The sequence below is a fragment of the Equus przewalskii genome, chromosome 23 (assembly GCF_037783145.1).
Source record: "Equus przewalskii isolate Varuska chromosome 23, EquPr2, whole genome shotgun sequence".
NCBI classification, from domain to species: domain Eukaryota; kingdom Metazoa; phylum Chordata; class Mammalia; order Perissodactyla; family Equidae; genus Equus; species Equus przewalskii.
In genome coordinates, this window is record NC_091853.1 from 18,150,525 (window position 1) to 18,171,608 (window position 21,084).

Sequence of the window (21,084 nt, forward strand, 5' to 3'; positions counted from 1 at the left end):
GTTGTCTTACTGGGGTTTTTTTTGTCAGCCGCTAACAGTATTGACTTGGATCCAGAGCAGGGCTGGAAAAGTGAGACTAGGATGGGAAGTGGAAGGAGGAAATGCAATGGGCAAGAGTTGGAAGTGGCCCACAATGAAAGAATGAAGATTGTTCTGAGGAAGAAAAGTTCACTCATTCACTCATAAATGCCTGCTGAGACATTTATGAGCACCTCCTAAGTTTTTAATACAGCATACTCCTCAAGGAGCTCAGCATTTAGTAGAAAAACAACCATGTAAGCCAGTAGTTATTTAGTTCCTACTGTATACTACCCTGTGCAGAGTATTTTTTACATCCATTGTTTTATTTGAGTCCCTCAAAAACCCTCTGGGATGGGTTACTGCTATTTTACATATAATGAAACTGGGACTCAAAAAATGATTATGACTTGCTGGAAGTCTTACCCAGTGAGTGACAGAGGGTGTGTCAGGAAAATAAAGACTCATGACTAATTGGTCTTGGGGTGTAGGTGGGGCAAAATACTGCAGTCCTGCAGGCAGCTGAAAAGGTGATGTGGTGCTTAGAGAGAAGTCAGGGCTAAAGGCATAGTTTGAAAGTCATTCCTAGAAAGGTGGTAGATGAAGCTGACGGAGAGGGAAAAATGTCTATGAGAGAGAATATAAGTAAAGTGGAACGATCAGAGAATCCTGTCACCTTGGGAATGGTTAGCAAATGGAAATCATTTTATAAAACTCCAATCTTAATATAACCAAAAGAATAATTTCTAATTTTTTTTGTTTTTTTTTAATGTTTGTTTTAGCTTTTCAAAATGTCCAACAAAGAATCTTGTGGAAAAAAAGACAAGTCTCAGAGAAGAGGCACCACCTCATCATCCAACTTTGATGAAGAAGTAAGAATTTTGATTTACTGACCCAAAGATACCCTTTTTTACAGTTTATTTTTGTGTAATGAAAAAATACACCTCAGTCTTAAAATGAGATATGTAAACATTTTGTTCTGCCCTTCTGACCAAGGAGAAGTCATCTGTTTTTCCCATTCTTTCTTTGCATTATTTTATTTATTCCTCACAACTCTGCGAGGTAGGTACTGTTAATAACCCATTTGCATGAATGAACAAACTGAGGCTTAGAGAGGTAAGTAATTTGCCTCGGCATTCCTGACTTCAATTCTATGCCCCAAATCCTCATTTTCATAGAAATAACTCACCAGGAGACCATTTTGCACATCTTCTCCCTTCTCCATTCTCTCCGCCTTGGATAGGATTATGTGCTAATCAGTCAGAACTGGCTGCCCTGTGTAGGGGAGGCTAAGGGTAGGGAAGGTGTGCTCACATGTTCCTTTCTCTGCTACTGTCAGCACTCTGCCTTAGAAGTGTTTTGGTAGATGAAATTTAGAATGTCTAAGTAATTGAGCTGGGTGTTGTCTCCAGGAAGCAAGACTGAAATGTGATTGATGTAACCAAAGCAAGCAAACCAAAAACCCTGCCATCAGTTTTTTATTATAAACTCTCTGAATAGTCTGCATAGTGCATCATCAGAATTAGACGATGTTTATGCTGTAATGCCATCTAAGATGGGAGAGTAAAATCTGGCAAAGGTGAATATTCGCTATGTAAGTGATTTCTCTGGTAGTTCATAGGCTTTTTCATCACCTGGATGCAGTATCCCAAAGATCATTAAACTTTTTGGTGTTTTTCCCTTGCTTACTAACTTCCTGATTACTAATTTGGCCTCCTAGGTACAGAAATAATTGGAAAAGGGCCCCTGGAACGTGGCCAGACAGTCCTCTGGTGTCCTTGATTTATCTATCCCCTATGTGACACTGATAATTGGCATTTTCTTTGTAGTTCTCCTCCTATTCTCTCTTCACCTACTTGAATCAGATTCCCTCTTGCCGTTGTTCCTCCAAATTTGCTTTCATCACGGCCACCGGTGGTTTCCACGTTGCTAAATCCCTTGGTCAGTTTTCAGACTCCGTCTGTCTTGACCCGTCAGCAGTATTTGACATGGCTGATTCACCTTCTCCTTGAAACACTTTCTTTCCTTAGCTTTTTGAGACACCATACTCTCCTTATTTTCCTCCTCGTTGGTGACTTCTTCGAAGTGGTCTTTGCTGGTTCCTCCTCATCTTCTTTTTTTTTCTTAAAAAAGCAGAGGGCAGATCTTTGTGGGAAAGAACAGCCCCGTGGCTGGTGGCTGGGGTGAAGCACCCAGCAAACAGAAGGAGAGAGGAGGGGGCTAGAGAGGAGAGGGGGAGGGGAGGTAGAGAAGGGGGAGGGGAAGGAGGGAAGGGAACCTGGGAGTTGCTGAACTGAGACCAGCGGAGCTAGGAGAAGTCCTTCCTGAAGGCCGCAGCCCCACGTGGGGACTGACAAGAGGGCAAAGGGCTGTGTCTTGGTGGGAGTGTCATTTAACTTGCTGCTCCCCTCTCCTCCCAGCAGCCCTCCAGGCTCCCATATTTTTTTTCTGCTTTTCTTGTTTTTTTTTTTTAGGAAAATTAGCCCTGAGCTAACATCCACTGCCAATCCTCTTCTTTTTGCTGAGGAAGACTGGCCCTGAGCTAACATCCGTGTCCATCTTTCTCCACTTTATATGTGGGATGCCTGCCACAGTTTTCCCAGTTTAGTAAATTGCAGTTTTGTTCTTTCAGTTGCTTGGGCCAAAACCCTTGTCCTCATGCTGTCCTTGCATCAAGTCTATCAGCAAATTCCATCAGCTTTCTCTTAATAATATATTCAGAGTCTGATTGCCTCCTCTACCGCTATCACTGTGATCTAGGCCATCGCTTGCTCTTCTAGATTATTCCAGTAGTGTCTAAATTGATCTCCCTGCTTCTGCCTTTGCCTCCTCTGTTCACTTCTCAACACAGCAGCTGGAGTGATCCTATTAAAGTGTAAGTCAGTTTATGTCACCCCCCTGTTCAGTACTTTCTAGTGGTTTTCCACGTCATCCAGGGTAAAAGCTAAGTTCTTTGCAGGGGCTAACAAAGCGACTTGCTCTCTCCATCTCATCTCCCTCTCGTTCTCTCCTTGCTTTCTCCACTCCATGGCTTCCTTGCTGTTCCAAAAGCCAGGCACATTCCTGCCTCAGGGCCTTTGCCCTTGCTCTTATCCCCCATTCTCCTGTGAACTTATCAGTGGGGCCTTTTCTGACTGTGTTTAAAGTTGCAACTGCCTCCGCCTCCACCTCCCAGCCCTTCCTGACCCTTTCTCTGCTTTATTTTTTTCCATAGCATCATCTGACACACTAAGTGTATTACTTGTTTATTTGTAAATTCCTGCCCTAGATTGTAACCTCCACGAGGGCAGGGACTTTTATTGTTTTTTCGTTAATCTGTCCCCACCGTCTAGAATGTCTTTGGTACATGCTTGGTAGTCAGAATATGTTTGTCCTGGCTCTCTTGAATTCAGGATCCATTGAAAAAGAAGTAGATAACGTGGGTTTGCTTTGTAGAAGGCTGAATCCCACCATGGCAGTGCCACTCCCTTATCTGAGCTGTCTACTGGCCTCTGCTGTAACACCTGGATCCCGTCTCATCTCTGATTCAAGAGTACCTGTATCTTCCGATTTTTAGTTGAGATTCCCTTCTGGTTGAGTTTCTCTTCCTCTTACCAAATTTTGTGTGCTTTGAAACATTCTTTCCCTCTGAAGTTTCTTATTAAGTAGAAGGAATGTTGATTTATAATGACAGTGATGAAATGATGCTGTCTTACACTGTGCTTTATCTTGTGCTTTTCTTTCCTTTTTTCCAAATGGCTTTCTCAGGATAAGAAAGAGAAAAAAAACTCGGCGAGTTCTGCTGGTTCAGCTTGCTCTGTAAGATCTGTTTCATCAGAGAAGAGAAAACTGGTGAGTAGCTTAGATACTGTAACTCTCAAAATTATTCATATTAAAGTTTAATATACAGTTGGAAGGCTTATGATACTATAAATTGTGCCACTACTTTTATATTAACTTTTTCTTTATATCTTATTGTAGCCAATAGAAGGAAAACTAGTGTTTTGTTTTTTCTTCCTTCTCCTCAGCACAAAGCATTTATCAAGTTCTTTATTGCATTGTACTGATAGACCCCATCATGTGGGATTAGACGACGTGGATATAAATTTAGGCAGTTTTTAAGTCTTTTCTCACATCTGGTTATATTTGTCTTTACAATTTCCGTTTGAGGTAGCCAAGGCGGATATAGTGTTTGCATTTTCAGATTCAGAAATTGAGATTCAGAAGGTTGTGACTTGTCCAAGGACACGAAATTGTTTACAGCAACAGGGCCAAGTCCAGAGTTCTTTCCACTGTCATTCAAATAATTAGAAACAGTGGCAGCAGACTGAACACATGAAGCTAGTGCGTGGGTGGCTGGTGAAGTACTTCCACGTTCAAGTTGAAGTTAGGTGTGTATTGGGATAGCCACATAGTTGTTGTGGGTAATAAGAGAGAGTAGTTGTGAAAGTTCTATGAATACAGAATTATGTTTTTAAGAATTTGTTTGTTTTCATATAATGAAACTGCTGTTTCAATTTATTGGTGGTATATTAACCTCCTTAAAACACTGATTTCATCATATTTCTCCTCTGTTGAGAAATCTTCAGTCACTTTTTAGTTTGTCCTTCGCGCCTCTTACATTTGGTCATACCTTAACTCTACAGTTTTCTTTTTTCTTCTTCCTCAAAGCAGTCCTTCTGCTTCTAGCTAGGCTGGTTTATTTTCTTTCTGCTGAATTTATGGCAGTCATCTCCAGCTTCTTAGAATTCTTAAACATTCTTAGCTGAGAATGCCTTTTTATTTTATCCATTAGTCTTTATTCCATTTGTATTCAATCTTTAGCATATATTTTGCTCACCATTTTTCCTCGGTATATTCCAAATTTGCATGATGGATGTTTTGAACTCTACAACTTATTATCTATTCTTCTGCTTTGACCCGTAGTTATGTCCTTACATTATTTGTACGCATCCTTCTACTGCTCTCTACTTTATTCTTTTACTTTGCTCTGAGCTCTTTTGGGCAGAGACTATATCCTGTTTCTCTCTTATTTTTCTTATGCCTAGCCCGGTATTCCCAGAGTGCATAGAGAGACGGGGTGAGAGAGTAGAGAGAGTAGACAGATCTGGTTTCACATCGTGGCTCTGCTATTGACTTGCTCTGTGACGTGAGGAAGATGCTTTGCTCTGATTAAGCCTTGGGTACTTTATCTGTAAAATGGGGATGATAATATTTGTCTCACAAGATTATTGGGAGGATTGAGGAAGTTACTGTGTCAGCCTATTCACTAACATATAGATATGGAAAGAAATATTATCTCCCAATCTCCTCCCCTGTAACTACAATACCAGTGTATAATTTATATTTCCTAAATGGTACATTTTTTCTTTTAGAAATCAGATCATACAGACATTCTGTATTGTAATGTAAAAAGAAGACAAGAACTGAACAGGTAAATTTCCCATTTTTCTTGATATCTTTTTACTTTTTTGGCATAGAATTGTGAGACTAAATGTTTAGATTCGCAAAATCCTTTATTTACTTTGATTAGTACTGTTTCACATGCAGATATTTCTGGGTCTATTACAGATTATGATTATTGAATTTTCTTAATATTAGTATAAATTCAAGGAAGAGTTGGCTGAAATAAAAAGTCTATCAGAATTCTATACTGTGTAAATGATACTTAGAAAAAAATGTAAATTTTATTTCAAAGTGATTTGATTTTGACACATTTTTAGAAGATACATAACTTCTGTCGACGAAAATAATCCATAACCAATCTATAAATGAAAATTTGGGAGAGTTTATTCTGAGCTGAAATCTGAGAACCATGGCCCAGGGCCTTTCTTCCTGAAGGAAGAAAGGGCACCAAAGAAGTGAGGTACACAGAGTGGTTATATACCCCCAAAGAGGATGCTTTACATATGATTGAAATGTCCCTCCCACAGTAGTCACAAGATTGCCCTGTCGGCACAGTGCTTGATGGACACAGCAGGTAGTGGGTCTGCTGTCTCGGAGGGCGTAGCAGGAGGCAAGTCTATTGTCTCGAGCTGGGTGGTCACAGGTGAGGACAGCAGTCAGTTTCTAGCCTAAGGAGAGGTGCTTAATCCTTAAGGGAATGCCAACGTTGGGAGGGGGAGGAAAGTTGCACCTTTATCTCAAGGGCCTTTGTTCTTGCCATAGGGAATATCTAAAGCAGATATACAATGCATGCTCAACGGCCACGGTCAGGCCCTTTTGGAAAGACAAGGTCAGGCCGAATTAGGTTTACACCAAATGGCTTCCTCATATTCTCCAATAAATCCTATTGCTTGCCATTTTTATTTGTCACTTCATTACATATAGTTATGGAAAAAGTCATGAGGCTGATTTAGAAATTTTGGATAAATTATTTTTACATATCACCCATGAAGAGACTATATAGCTTATTGAATTGAAATGGCTTTAAAACCATGTGAATTAAACTGAGTGTGGCTACAACTAAAGAACTTGGGGGATAGGAGAATAATGGAGATTATTGATCTTTAACTTCTGCATTCTTTGGATAAAAATTTCAGAGAATTTTGTGGTAAAGGAATTTCTTGCCACTAATGGGGGTAAATAGAAAAAGTATAATGCGTGATCAAAGTTGATAATATCAAGGTTTCTCTGAAAATAGGGAGTTATGGGAAAACAAGTAAAATGGCATTAAGTATAGAAATAAACGTTCTGCTTTCCAGACAAGCTCAGTTATGTTTGCTAAAAACAACAAATCCAGCTTGTCTCTGACTCTTCTTCAGCTTTTCTTTTGGATCATCTCCTCCTAGTTTTTGTGATACTTTGCTTCTGTGTTGTTATCTATGGAAGTATGTTCTGTCACAAATATCGTGTTATGCTATCACTTTCTGAATTTTTTGAACTGGATTTTTAATGCCTTTTGTACTAGTATCCTTTTTTTCTTTTCTTTTGAGTTCTAAAACACTGTTTGATTTGCTTAAGGGCACATTTTCTAGCCCTTGATTTTATATCCATGTATAAGAGCGTAGACAGACTTCTGATCTGTATATTGCCCCCTTAGACTTGGTCACATAATCTTGGGAGGAGGAAGAAATAATGTTGTTGAATTATTTTGGGATTAGCATTTAAATTATTCTAAGGATTCATGAATTTACTCAAAAACCGCTATTGGGCTTCAGCCTTTGCAATGCTGAATAGTTGAATGCCTACTTCAACAACATTTCTGCATCCTGGAACCCACATGTGATCAGTGACCATGCCATTGTGTGGGTTATCATCATATCTAATCAGGGTAACAATGTCAATAATGTGAGCAAGGCATGGCATTTGGATTCATTGTTAATATCTGAATATTCACTTGCAAATATTGGCAAGCACTCTAGGTGTAACTTGTAGTGAAATGTTCTTTTGTCAAAGACAAACTGGGGCTGGCCTGGTGGCGCAGCGGTTAAGTGCACACGTTCCACTTTGGCAGCCTGGGGTTTACCGGTTTGGATCCTGGGTGTGGCCATGGCACCACTTAACCAAGCCATGCTGTGGCAGGTGTCCCACATATAAAGTAGAGGAAGATGAGCATGGATGTTAGCTCAGGGCCAGTCTTCCTCCCCAAAAAGAGGAGGATTGGCAGCAGATGTTAGCTCAGGGCTAATCTTCCTCAAAAATAAATAAATAAGTAAATAAACAAAGACAAACTATTTGGCATACAACATATTTTAGAACTTCCTTGTCATGTACTTAAACAATATGTTATAGGAGCTATTACATATTTAAAAGGTTACTTGGATGAAAGAAAGCTGTAATACTGTGCTTTTGCAGGCATTAATATCAACAGTGCAGGGGGCTGGTCTGGGGCATAGTGGTTAAGTTCGCACACTCCGCTTTGGGGGCCCACAGTTCGCAGGTTTGGATCTCCAGAGAATCGAGCACCGCTTGTCAAGCCATGCTGTGGCAGCATCCCACATAAAATAGAGGAAGATTAGCACAGATGTTAGCTCAGTGACAATCCTCCTCAAGCAAAGAGGAAGATTGGCAACAGATGTTAGCTCAGGGCCAATCTTCCTCACCAAAAAAACACCCCACAAAAAAAACCAGTGCAGGATTTCTAGCAGTCATTGCCTGCAGAGAAAGTGGTTTGTTTGCTGTTATTTACTTGTTGGAGAAGTAAGCAAACTAATTTGCCTTAAGGTTACAAGTATTTATTTATAGTATATGGCATCTTCTGTAAAAATCTCCATATTCAACTACGGGGAAGGCCTCGAAATTGGTGTGCAAACAGCAAAAGCTGAGATGCAGATGGAAAATCAGAGAGAATTTTGTCATTCTGAAAGCCAGTTACATTGTACCATTACCACAATTCCAGATCTCTGGTTTAAGTACATACAGATGTATTAGCAATAAAATGTAAAAATGGCAACAACTTTAAGTCTGTTTTTGAAAAGACTCAGAAAGCCTTTCTAGAAGCAGCACACTTTCAGTTTGTTGGATTTTGTCGATAAAATTGCATCGTCACCATTGACCAAGTCTTTAATTCCAGGAGTTGAAAAGGAGATAAGTTTTGCCTCAGTTACTATTAGAGAGATGACAGTATTGCTATCAGCAGTACCCATTACTGGCAGAATTAGCTAAAAAGTACTTTATTCTTCAATTGACCTAAATTGAGATTAAGTATGTAATTTAGTATCCTAAATGTGCATTATCATGACCAACGGAGCAATCTAGGAGCTGATAATGTTGAGAAGTTATTGTTCGTGCAGCATGTTACATTTTAAAATGGTTACTAAATTTTAAAATAAGCTAATTATAATTAGATTTTGACAAAATTTCACATTTATTCTTTTGGCGTAAGAGTTCAATCCAGGATGATGCTATTCAGCTTCAGCTGAATATTGATTTTACACTAAGTCATTGACAAAAAAGTATTTGCTGCATGTCTAACTTTTATGTCTAAAAAGATCTCAGAACTTTAGTATTTTGGGTTGCAAATATAAAACTGCATTATCTTACTATAGCGTTTCACAAAACTAGCTGATAAGAGGTAATTTTAAGATTTAATTTTATTGGTCTTTTAAAAGGCCTTGTAATGTTGAGTTTTCATTATTTATGACCATACAGAACATGGTGCGTAGATTGCTATGAAATATGCAGCACAGGGCTATTGGGAAGAACAGATAAAATAGGAATATGAAAATGCTCCGAGAACTACAGGGTCCTCTTAAAGTTGTTGTTTTCTTTGTTGTTTTCCTGATTTTTCTTTAATACAGTTGACACCTTACATGATATACTATTAGATGCCAAGCAAGGTCCCATTAAAATGTGAAGTTTTGTTTTATTGTTACTTAATAACAGGTAAATAATGATAGGCAGTCTTTTTGTAGGAAGATAGCAAAGAAAATAAAACCAGATGAAGACTCAAGTAAAACTCCTATAAAAACTCTGTGATGTTTATAGTTTGCTCTTGCATGATTAATTACTTGGGAAGTCACTTATTTGCCATCTCTTTCTCCCCTGCTGGACTGTAAGCCACTTGTGGGTAAGGACTCTATGTGGTGTGTCCTCCGCTGCCTCTCCAGAGTGACAGGCACTTAGAACACGCAAGGGTTTATTAATATAAATTACTGGATTGTGTTTCATTTTGACTACAAAGTAATATCTACTTTAAAAAGGAAAATATTATTATTACCTCTAGCTATTGCTGTTTCTGATAGTTTAGCACATTTCTTTCTGGCCTTTTTACTATGCTTATTTAAATTGTTGAGATCACATTATGTATACAGATTTGTGCCCTGCTTGTTTTTTGCTTAATGTTATATCAATATTTTTTGTTATGTTATTGAAATCTTTTTATAAACGTCATTTGAAATGACTATGGTATTCTGTCATATTTGATAGAATGATATGTTTCTTAGTCATTTCCAAAATTTTAGCATTTACTTTGTGCCTGATTTTTTGCTATTATAAGTAATCCTGAATTGAATATCTTTTTATTTTTTAGTCCATTTCAGATTTTTTTCACCTTGGTATAGATTTCTAAAATGGTAATTACTGAGAAGTGAAAGAATATGAACATTTTTAGAATTCTTAATTATACTGTCAAATTATTTTGTGGAACTGTTGTATCATTTTGCATTTCCACCAGGAACATATGAGAGAGTCCATTTTATAACTTCTTGCCAATATTTAATGTTACTTTAAAATCTTTTGCTAATTTGATAGAAGAAAATGATATGTTGTAATTAGCGTGTCTGTGATTACTAGAGAAGTCAGACTTTTTTCCCCAAATGTTTATTAGCTGTTCTCTTTTTCTTTTTCATTAATTTTCTGTTGATGTCCTATTCTAGAGTCTTAGTAGTTTTTGATGAGATTTTTATTAACTAAGACTAATAATCTGTCACATTTATAACAAATACCAATTCCAAGTCCTTTTAATTTTCATTTATGCTGTCTGGTATTATATAAAGCTGTAAATTTGGACTTTTTCCAAATAGTAAACTGATTATTGCAACACCCATTTGTTGAGTAATCCTTCCACTTCTTCTTCTTCTTTTTTTTTTTTGGTGAGGAGGATTGGCCCTGGGATAACATCTGTTGCTAGTCCTCCTCTTTTTGCTTGAGGAAATTTGTCGCTGAGCTAACATCTGTGCCAGTCTTCCTATATTTTATGTGGGATGCCGCCACAGCTTGGCTTGACGAGCAGTGCCAGGTCTGCACCTGGAATCCGAACCCCTGAACCCTGGGCCACTAATGCAAAGTGTGTGAACTTAACCACTACACCACCCGGCTGGCCCCTCTACTTCATTCTTAATGTAGCCATTTCTTACTTTTTATGAAGTTTGCGTCAGTCCAGTTATGTTATTTCCTAACTAAAATGATACAGTGCAACATTATGTATAATCGTGTGTAATCATAATGTAACATTGGTTTCTGTACTGCTTTACAGACTGAATGTAGAAAGTGACACTGCATGAAAGAGACCAAAAATCAGTTCTTCATCCCGAGGACCCGTTAAACTCCAAGAAGCATCATATTCAAATAATAATCAAATGATTTCCCAGAGTTTTTCTTCAAATGGAACTAAAAAGGATATCAATAAATGTGTAGATTTTAAAGTGAAAGATAGTAAATTGACAAATGTTGGGAGTAAGCTTGACCATGGAAATAAAAACTTTAGCAGTCCTGAGATTGCCAAAGATGTGAAACCCAAAGCTGAAGGCAAATGGAAAAGATGGGCTCATTTACTTGCTCAGAGGGAGAAGATGAAGGAACACAAGAAAGAAAAGTACAATAAATTTGGAGACAGTTCTGAAAAATGTGTTTTGGAGAAATGGAAGAGAATCCAGTTTTCTCAGGATTACAGTTCCAACAAGATAATTAAGGAACCCCTCAAATCTAGAAGAAGGAAGATCAGTTTCAAAATCCCAGCAAAAATCCTGTGATACTCTCCAGAAGCTTGTAGGAGGAAGTGTCTTCAGTGTAGATTCTACCAAGTCGAAGACTAAGCCGGAGAACAAAGAATGCCTGGAAGGCTGCCGGGTGTCATTAAATTTGACTAGGCACCCAAGAGAACGTTTATTTTCAGATTCCACGTGTAAGCAGACTGTTCATGAGTCAAAAGGAAAATATCATCGTGAGCATCATGAAAGTAATGATTCAAGTTCTAGTGCAAACCTAACCCAGGTAAAGTAGTACAAAATGAAGAATACAGGTTTTAGCGAAGAGTTTCAATATGGTCAGATTTGAGTTGTTCCTTTCACTGATTATGATCGTAGAGGGCTGATTCAAATTTAGTTAGGAAGATTTGTATTGGTTCCTTTATTTTGCCCTTTTAATTCCAAGTTTCCTTAGGAAGATATCCTGGTAAGCATGAAGGATAAGTAATAGAAGGGAATGTGTAAAAATGTAGAAAGATGCAGTTAGAGATAGTCCTTTCAGAAAGCACTGCTCCAGTGTCTTAGGCTCTTCTGTAACCCCAGGTACTATAGAACACCCAGGGCTTAATATCCTGAATAGCTTTAACAAATTATTTTTGGAGTGCCCCTGTGTGCCAGGCACTGCAGTCACAGTCTGTTTTCAGAGACTTATTCCTGTGAGGAGACATGCAAGCTGTCACCCTAAGTCTGATAAGTACTTATCACTTAATATGGGATTACAGTGGAGGATTAACATGGCCTTGGTACACTGTGGAGGGATTAGTTAAGAAAGGTTTACTGGAGGGGGTAATGTTTAAACTGAGAACTAAAGAATGCGTAGGAATTATTCAGGCGAAGGCGAGGTGGGTGGAATGGGAGAAGGAGGGATGTTCTAGGCAAAGGGAACTACAGTCCTGCGTTAATGAACCCTTAACGAAGGGATGTGTTCTGAGAAATGTGTGGTTAGGTGATTTTGTCATTGTGCGAACATCATAGAGTGTACTGAAGGGAAACAAAATTTACCACCCCAAAATGTGTCTCTTCAACATGGAGATTACTTTAGGTTGGTTATTTTTAAGAAACAAAAGATTCAGGAAGTCTTTCACGTTACCTTCCCCTTAACTGCCTAAACGAATGTAAAAAACGTGTCTCAGGAAGTGAGCTATCACCTTAGCACAACATGAACTAGGTGGTAGACAGGGAGGAACCTAGACAAGCCTGTTTGTTGGGCTCCCCTTTGTGTCCATCTGTTTCTGTATGGCCCAACACTTGTTTTCCAAATATTTGCTCCTTTTCACCTACTTGTAAATTATCTTCCTTCCCTTTGAAGTCCCTGACTCTGCCCGTCCCCAACATCTTTTGTCTTTAGCTGAGGATGTTATTTAAGGTGAGAGTTTCAGCCATTTTGGCAAGTTACTCAGTTTTCCTAGATTTCTCCCATATATATGTGTTATTAAGCATTTGTTTGTTTTTCTCATGTTAATCTGTCTCATGTCAATTTAATCTTACCAGCCAGAAGAATCTAGAAGGGTAGAGGAAAATTTCTTCCTCTCCCACCGTACTTGCACAAACCTAGATAGTATAGCCTATACTACACAGCAATGCTATACAGTACTAATCTGTGGGACCACAGTAGCATATGCGGTCCATTGTTGACTGTACATGTACAGAGATCCAGGCTAGAAAGCTTGGCACATCTAGTTTGCTTTGAAATTATGTAATAAATTGGCTTTTGTGGACTAATTTGAGAAACTAATCTCTATAGCTTTGTTTCTATGGCAAATTATTTACCTTTAAGAAAACTTTTAGAACTTCGGTAACTTTAGAACTTGAAAACTTCAGAAATTCTGAAATTTAGAGACTGCTTGAAATAGTGGTGGTTGAACCTACCTGCTTTTAGGAATCAAGACTATAGATCGCAGTATAAGATACTTCCTGTGAAAAACGGAGGGATTATAAAGAGCGAGGCCAGAAGAGCTTGAGAGAGAGCACTTTTTGTTCAGTGAACTTAAAGGGTCCAAAGAGAGAAAGAATTGAGTTTGTTCTTTTTATTGCTTTCTTAAAGGAAAGCTCCAGTTTTCTCCTGTGTTATAATTAGTTCCCTAGAGTAAATGCAAGAAAGGAACTTGAAGTTGCCAGCATGTTCAGTAAACATCGTCGTATCATTGCTTCATCTTCTTCTTGTGGTGTACACCTCAGGAATAGTATGAGAAATCCCTGCAATGCATCTTCTGGGTTCCTTTGGTCTCTATACTGAATTGCTACACAAACCGAAGGAGGTACATAGCATGAATATTAAGTTGTAGGGGAAGCAGTTTTTGCATGTGTAGGGGAGGAACACATTTCCTCTACCCTCTCTTGGTTCGTCTGGCTGGAGAACTAATTAAATTCACAGGAGACAGAATAGCAGGAGAAAATTAAACAAAGCTTTATATTCTGAGGACCATGGCCCAGGGCCTTTCTTCCCGAAGGAAGAAAGGGTACCGAAGAAGTGGGGTGCACAGAGTGGTTATATACCCCCAAACAGGATGTTTCATGTAGGATTGAAATGTCCATTTTACAATAGTCGCGAGACTGCTCTGTCAGCACAGTGATTGATGGAAACAGCAGATAGGTCTGCTGTCTCGGTGAACACAGCAGGGTGGCAGGTCTGTTGTCTCAAGCTGGGTGGTCACAGGTGAGTTGGGTGGTCGAAGGTGAGTGCAGCAATCAGTTCCTAGCCTAAGGAAAGATGCTTATCCTTAAGGAAATGCCAATGTGGGGGGGAAGTTGCACCTTTGTCTTAAGGCCATTTGTTCTTGCCATAGTAAATGTTTTAAAGCAGATATGCAGTGCGTGCTCAATGGCCACAGTCAGGTCCTTTTGGAAAAATGCAAAGTCAGGCCGAATTAGGTTTACACCAAATGGCTTCCTCGTGTACTCCAATATATCCTATTGCTTGCCATTTCTATTTGTCAATGTATACATGGGAGAGGCTCAGGCAAGCCAAGCAACTCACCAAAATGGCTGAAACCACCACCCCAAACATCATATCCAGCTGAAGACAAAGGATGATGTTAGGGGTGGGGGGAGTCAGTTACAGGAGGTTACCAGACAGGCACAATAAACAAATGCAGATTTAAGTGCTTGCCTTCCCCATTGATTAAGTCTCTAGAGATAAGGTCATCCCCCCTTCTTCCTGGTAGAGAGGGAGATATCGTTACAGATGGAGATTTCCTTTACAATGTAAATGTCTCTTATAAAGGGTAAGTAAATTCTACTTACCAGTTGCCTTCCAGCCCCAAATAATCATCATGCCAAAGAGACATATCTTGGGATGGCCAATTCCAGGCCCCCACACATGATTACTTTCCAGTTATTGGAATTAATACTCTTTATAAACTATGCCTTTAATAGCAGTCTTATCTGACTTAAAGTCATTGAGACACAGGAGCAGTAAGGAAATATTGTTCTTTCTTGAATATATTATCTTTAGCATATTATTGACTGTAGCTAATCATCTTAATATTATGTTTATTGTCGTTTTCCTCACAAATTCCGCAATAGATAATTATCTGCCTGAAATAATGAGTGTACTTTACAAGGAAATAATTGTATTTTCTGGATTTAGTAATCCTGTGGTTTAGAAATCTTGTTATACTTTCCTGAGAGAAAATAACTTCTTCTGTTTCTGAGGTCTTGGAGTCCTTTGATATAGACCACTCTGAGTTTGCGCCCTTCCCTCACCATGGCAAATTAATGTTCTAGAGATTTGTCACTTATAGGCCACTTTTACAAACAGTATCCCACTTAATCCTTACAAGTCTGTGAAGTAGAAATTTATCAGTTTATCAAACATTAATTAAATGTACTTATTATGTATCAGGTATGTTTCTAGGTTCTAGGGACTTAAAGATAAATAAGGTGCTCTTTATCCTCAAGAAGTTCCCAGGGAGGGAGATTTGTAAACAAATACTCTGTGATACAGTGAAGGAAATAGTAGAGCCCTAAGAATTGGGTTGGTGTTAGTATAAATTTTGGGATGAGTTTAGGGAGGGCTCACAAATGTGGAGATTCTTAAGCTTGGTGTTAAGGGTATATAGAGCAAGGAATAGCAGTTTTGTCCCACCACGGTTGAGGGCTAGTGTGTGTAATGGCACAGAGTTGTGAAATTGAATGGCAAGAGTGTGCGTGGGCACTAAGCTGGTCAGTATGACTGGAGTTGAGATATGTGGAGAATCCATAGGAGAAGAAGTTAGAGAGGAAGCCAATGTATTACTTCATATCCCATGGGAAAGATTGGTTTTCTATCTTGTATTCTGTAGATAGTACAGAGCCCCTGAAATGTAATCAGGGAAGCAGTCTAATCAGATTTTCACTTTAGAACCACTCCAGTAGGTAAAACCATTATTACCCTCATTGTTGGTATTCTTTTTGTCATCCCTAGGGAAAGCTTCATCCCATTCCATGTATTTATTAAGCATGGTGGGGGAGGGCAAATAGTTAAATGCCCATTAAGACTTTCTTTTTGGATAAGGAGGAAGTTTTCAGGGACAATTGACATGAACTTTTCTGGATTTGGGGGTGATAGAAAATTTATTGAAGTCACTGGAAGTGGCCTGTGGTCAAAGAGAGTGAAGGGTAGTAGTGACGTAAGTGACAGAATTAAAGATTTCAAATGTCAGGAGCTTCAGGAAGTTCTGCTATTAGCTTGCTTGGCACTTCTTAGCTGAAGAGAACCTTAAAGATCTAGTGAGCTTGAAAATCAGGTGGAGAAGGGATCATGAAATCCAGGGTCATGGAATAGAAAAGCTGTCATGGGCCTAAGTGTGTGACGTATAAAGTGTTATATCATGTGAAGATGGATGTTAGGCAGTTAGGTTGGAAGCTGAATTCCCAATGAAGCAGCATTCGATACACTTGTTTAAAGAGGGTCTGTAATTTGTACCATGTGTAGCCTCCTGTAAAATACATGTGAGTTTGGTGTTAACTTGGAGAATTCTTAGAAGATAATTTGGTTTAGTAGTGTCTTTTGCCAAGTTCCCTACTGGTTTGTAGGGTCAGGTAGGTCTCGTCCACTCAGCAAAAGTGCCAGTGAGACACTGGAGTTAGTGGAGAGATTTTCAATCTCTGCTGGAAGACCAGAAATAAAGCACAAACCTCTGGTGCTCCACCCCTGTGTAATACAATTGTGCGTTTTTTGGCTTTTCCTCCTCAACCATGTTATAATCTTCAAGTTCCCTTTGTTGTTTTGTCATGTCCCTTTTAGAAATGGCTCAGTTACTTCTGGATGAAAACTTCCCACCACCGAAGGCCAGCCTGTTTACCTTTGCCATGGTTCTTTCTATTTCTTAGAGTGGCATATAGTTTTTTTCTCAGAATATGAATATTTGTAGGAATGCATATATGAATGAGAAAACCCTAAAGAATTTCTACCGTCTTTCATGACTTAACAGAATGAGGCTTTTCTATTCTAGGGGCAGTTTCTCATCTGGGGGTAGTTTTGCCCCTTAGGGGGCATTCGGCAACTTGCCTTCGTGGAGACATTGTTGATTGTCAGGAGAGGGAGCGGGTCGTGCTAGTGATATCTAGTGGGCTGAGGCCAGAGATACTGCTAAACATGCTACAATGTGCAGAACAGCCCCCAAAGCAAAGAATTATCTGACCCCAAGTGTCAATAGTGCCCAGGCTGGAAAACCCTACCCTGGGTATCTGCTTCATTCTTAACTAATAAAATTACTTTGCGTTTCAGAGTTTTGAAGCACCGTGTTCTTCAGTGTCCCTTGAAAGTATTCAAGATACAGATCAAGAGGTTACTCAAATACTTATTTTTTTGAAGATTTTTAATGAAATTATGTCAAACAGTTCTAGTTTTAATTAGAAATAATGACCATAAAAACCTTGGTGATATAAAAATAACAGTGATCGCTACTTAAATCAATATATAAGTTTTTATGAAGTGATGGAAAATTATTTGGAAAAGTATTTACATTTACTTGATCACCTTTTTGCCTTTGTTTCTGATAAGCTCTAATCTGTTTTGAATGAAGAGCATGCAGCCTATGGCTCACAAGTTATGTCGATTTTTATTTAGTGTTATCACACTTTTGGCATGCTTATGCCTAGGCTTGCCAAAATGCAGTATGATATTAACGTGTTTTCGCCTCCTTTTTCTAATTAGCAATAACATGAAAATGTTGTTCAGTGAAAATGAGAGTGCTGCATATTTATTTTTACCTGCTGCTTCATTTCCCTGCTAGAATCTCCTGATTGACCCTCAGAGTTGTTGCATAGGATTTTATGGTCTCTGGTCCTAAATTAAAATTAGATTCATAGAATACTTTGTGTTTTCTATTTAAAGAAGACTTTAAAACCATGTTGATTGCTTTTTATTTGTGACAGCATTCAAATTTTTGTATTTTTCTGTCTTCTGGGTCAGTGCTGCTTGGTAGAAGAAAGATCTCTGCCCTTTGCTCTAAAGCCAGATTATATTTTCATTTCTTTGGATCAAAATACATCAGGGAACTACTCCCCCTAAGTGAGAAGGGTCTTGAGAGCTAGACTTCAGTTTGTGATGGTTCATAAACTATCTTAGAAATCTCAAGAAGAGCACTCACCATCCACATAAAAACATATTTGGCTCCTAAAATACTTTGAAGTGCTAATAGGAATGAGAATTAAGTTATTTTGAAGGTCTACTATGTACTAGGCTCGGTGAGAGGAGCATCACATTATCTCACTTAATCCTCACACAAATGCTCAAAGGGAATAGGTATTTAACATTCCTGTTTTGTAGATGCATAAACTGAGACTCAAGGCAGTTGTATAACTTGCTTGCCTAAGATTAAAGTAATGAGAAAAGACCTATTTTTAGAAACCCTGTGTGTGTTTACAATCTCTATTCTTTTACCATGCTGTCTCCATATTTCTGTAAATTTCTTTATTTCCACAAATCATCTCGTCTTAAGTCAGTTAATTGCTGTCTTCTCTTGTTAATCTGCAGACTAAATAATTCAAACTATTTTACTGTGAGTCCTTTACAATGTAGATGCAGATAGTAGAAGAGCCTCGTGCTGCGCATGTGGGAAAAAGTGTGGATTTACCTGTGCTTCCACCTTCTGGAGAGTTAACGAGGTATGGAAATTGACTTGGTGGAAGATGATGTACATTCTTCTGCTGGTATACTCTATATGCATATGATAATGTTCATGATCTCCTGTGCTTTCTTAAAAATTAAGAAAGTATATTTCTTTTGGCTACAACGATAAGGTCTAATATTTGTCTTATCATCATTTGTTTTATATATCTCACATTATTAGATGGTTAGAAAGATTTTCGCTTTCTCTTTTTGCCAAGGGGCGGTAATCAGAGTTGTGAGTTGTCTTTTATTCTTGCTCTTAATCATAACTTTTAACAATTTCATTTATGTAAAGCACTGATCAGAAATAATGCAAATTGCTCAAAGGTATTTCTATTCATGGATTTCTTATATATAAAATTTTGATCATTCTCACTATGGGAGAAGATAATGATAGATATTATCCAAAATCTGTTGGTATACTCTCTCAATTTGTGTTTATAAAAATAGTAATGCTGTGTTACATTCACATTGCATTTTTCAGTTTACTAAGTGTTTCCTGTGCATTAACTTATCTGATCCTCACACTGGCCCTATGAAATAAAAATGCTAGTATTTTACGTTTTCTTTCTTTTACACATATTTATCTTTTCAATTATATTTTACTCAGAGTATATTTAAAATTAACTTATAATTCCTAAGCACACAATTACCAGTGATGCAGGACAGTGTTTGGCAACATAGTTACTACTAGGGCAGGTTAGTTTATGATTGAAAATTCACCCATTTATCATATTCAGCTGAAGTCAAAATTCAGCAATTCATAATATTCTGCGAGTGGATAATTAAACACTGATTACTGTTCTTAAATAAGAATTGGAGTAAATTTACCTTTGTTATTGTTGTCTAAAGGAATACCTTCTCTTAAGAATGCTCTCAAAGTTCTGTGATATCGAAATTTTAGTTATTATACAACTCTATTATGAGGTGTCATCAAATCCTAACTTTGCTGTTTTTCTCTAGCAAATACTGCTTCAGACAAAAAGCTTCTAATCGTAATTGATACAGATATTCTGATGAATCATCTCAAATTTGCTAAAATTTTGAAGACAACAGAAATCACAGGTATTTATAAAACATTTACTGATTCTGATTTTCTTATTTGAGTTGATATTTTATATTAACAGTGATGTGGGGTTTTTTCCCCACGTATGTTTCCATTTCGGTATGCTATTAAGCACATATGTATTAAGCATAATCAGCTTAAGTAAAAAAAAAAAACAACAACAGAGCCTTCACAGGTTAACCCAGCAATCTAAACTTCTCTTGTTTGATATCGAATAGTATTTGTTTTTGTAACATTCTTTTGACACTTACATCTATTTTTAATTTTCATTTTTTATGTATTATCTCTTTGTTTAGGTTGTGAATTCCTTACTTTAAAAAACTTCAAATTCTCCTACAGCAGTTCAATTTAGTAATAAGTACTTGTTGACTTCTAAGAAATCTTTTCATTTTTCAGGCTTTGACAGACTTGTATTAATAATTCCCTGGGTTGTTGTGCAAGAGCTAGATTGTATGACGGCAGGAAAACTGCTAAAACATGCCCAGCACAAAGCCATACCTGCAGTTCATTTCATCAATGACAGTCTCAAAGATCAAGATCGAAAGCTATGGGGTCAGTCAATACAACTCGAATCTCAAAAACTTTGTAAGTATTGTTCTCTCACGGTCCTTCCTGATTAAGATTTGTTTGGGTGCTGACTCGTTGGAGGGAAATGGTGCAGAACTTCTAAGAAACTTATAACAATTGGAATGTGAAATGCAGAACACAGTGATCGTTTGGGGTATTCTATTAGGCTTTGGTTTTGGGGGTCTTTGATTTTTCTTTTTCTTTTTCTCCTAGACCACCTTAGGTTATGTGTGTATTTCACAGATAGTGACAACATAGTTCTAACGTATAGTTGTCTATATTACAGTACTTTGAATTCCTTTTGTAAAGATCATTGTTGAGTGATGAGGCCAGTAAGTGATCTGGGTTTCTAGTCTGTCACTGTATGCAGTTAGTATGATGCAGAAGCAGGCACTGTTTTCCTCTCGTCTGTCAGAATCTATAGTAAGCAGGTGTTCTTATAATAAAGGTCTATAGATTTCCTCCTAATTTTTTTTTTCTGTATTAGTTTCTTTTATGTCATTTTTAAATCACTCTAGTCTTAGAACCAAGTATGTTTTTTATGTTTTATATAACTTTTTAGAAAAAAATCTGTGTGTAGAGCAACACTGTTATATACACGTGTAGAGGATTTATTTCATGCTTCAAAAATTTGTTTCTTCCCAACTCAGAATTATTTGTATATGTAGATTCACATTATTTTAAATATCATGGATTTATGTTATTTACTGTACCCATATTTCACTATAAGACATGAAAGACTTTGTCCAAAACTGAATCTAATCATGATATTAATCCTGAGAAGCCTTTTGGCACAGCTATTTAGTCTTAAATCTTTGAGAAAAAAAGGCTTCCACCATCCATTCATTCATTCCCTTTGCAAATATTTATTAGCTCTTGGTATATCCCAGATACAGTGCTTATGCATTTTGAGAAGTAAGTTCGTATGATGTTTCAGAGCTTTTAAAGGA

At 37.8% G+C, this 21,084-nt stretch overlaps 1 protein-coding gene across 1 annotated transcript in view; it reads left to right on the forward strand.

Annotated features, from left to right (window-relative positions):
• SWT1 (SWT1 RNA endoribonuclease homolog) overlaps positions 1-21,084 on the forward strand; it is a 101,135-nt gene that overhangs the window by 8,715 nt on the left and 71,336 nt on the right. Inside the window, 10 exon segments of the mRNA XM_070591018.1 lie at positions 801-890; positions 3,766-3,849; positions 5,373-5,431; positions 10,916-11,399; positions 11,401-11,652; positions 17,116-17,175; positions 18,412-18,492; positions 18,494-18,542; positions 19,465-19,566; positions 19,964-20,152. Of these exon segments, the coding sequence (XP_070447119.1) occupies positions 810-890; positions 3,766-3,849; positions 5,373-5,431; positions 10,916-11,399; positions 11,401-11,652; positions 17,116-17,175; positions 18,412-18,492; positions 18,494-18,542; positions 19,465-19,566; positions 19,964-20,152 (1,441 nt within the window). The 5' untranslated portion in view covers positions 801-809.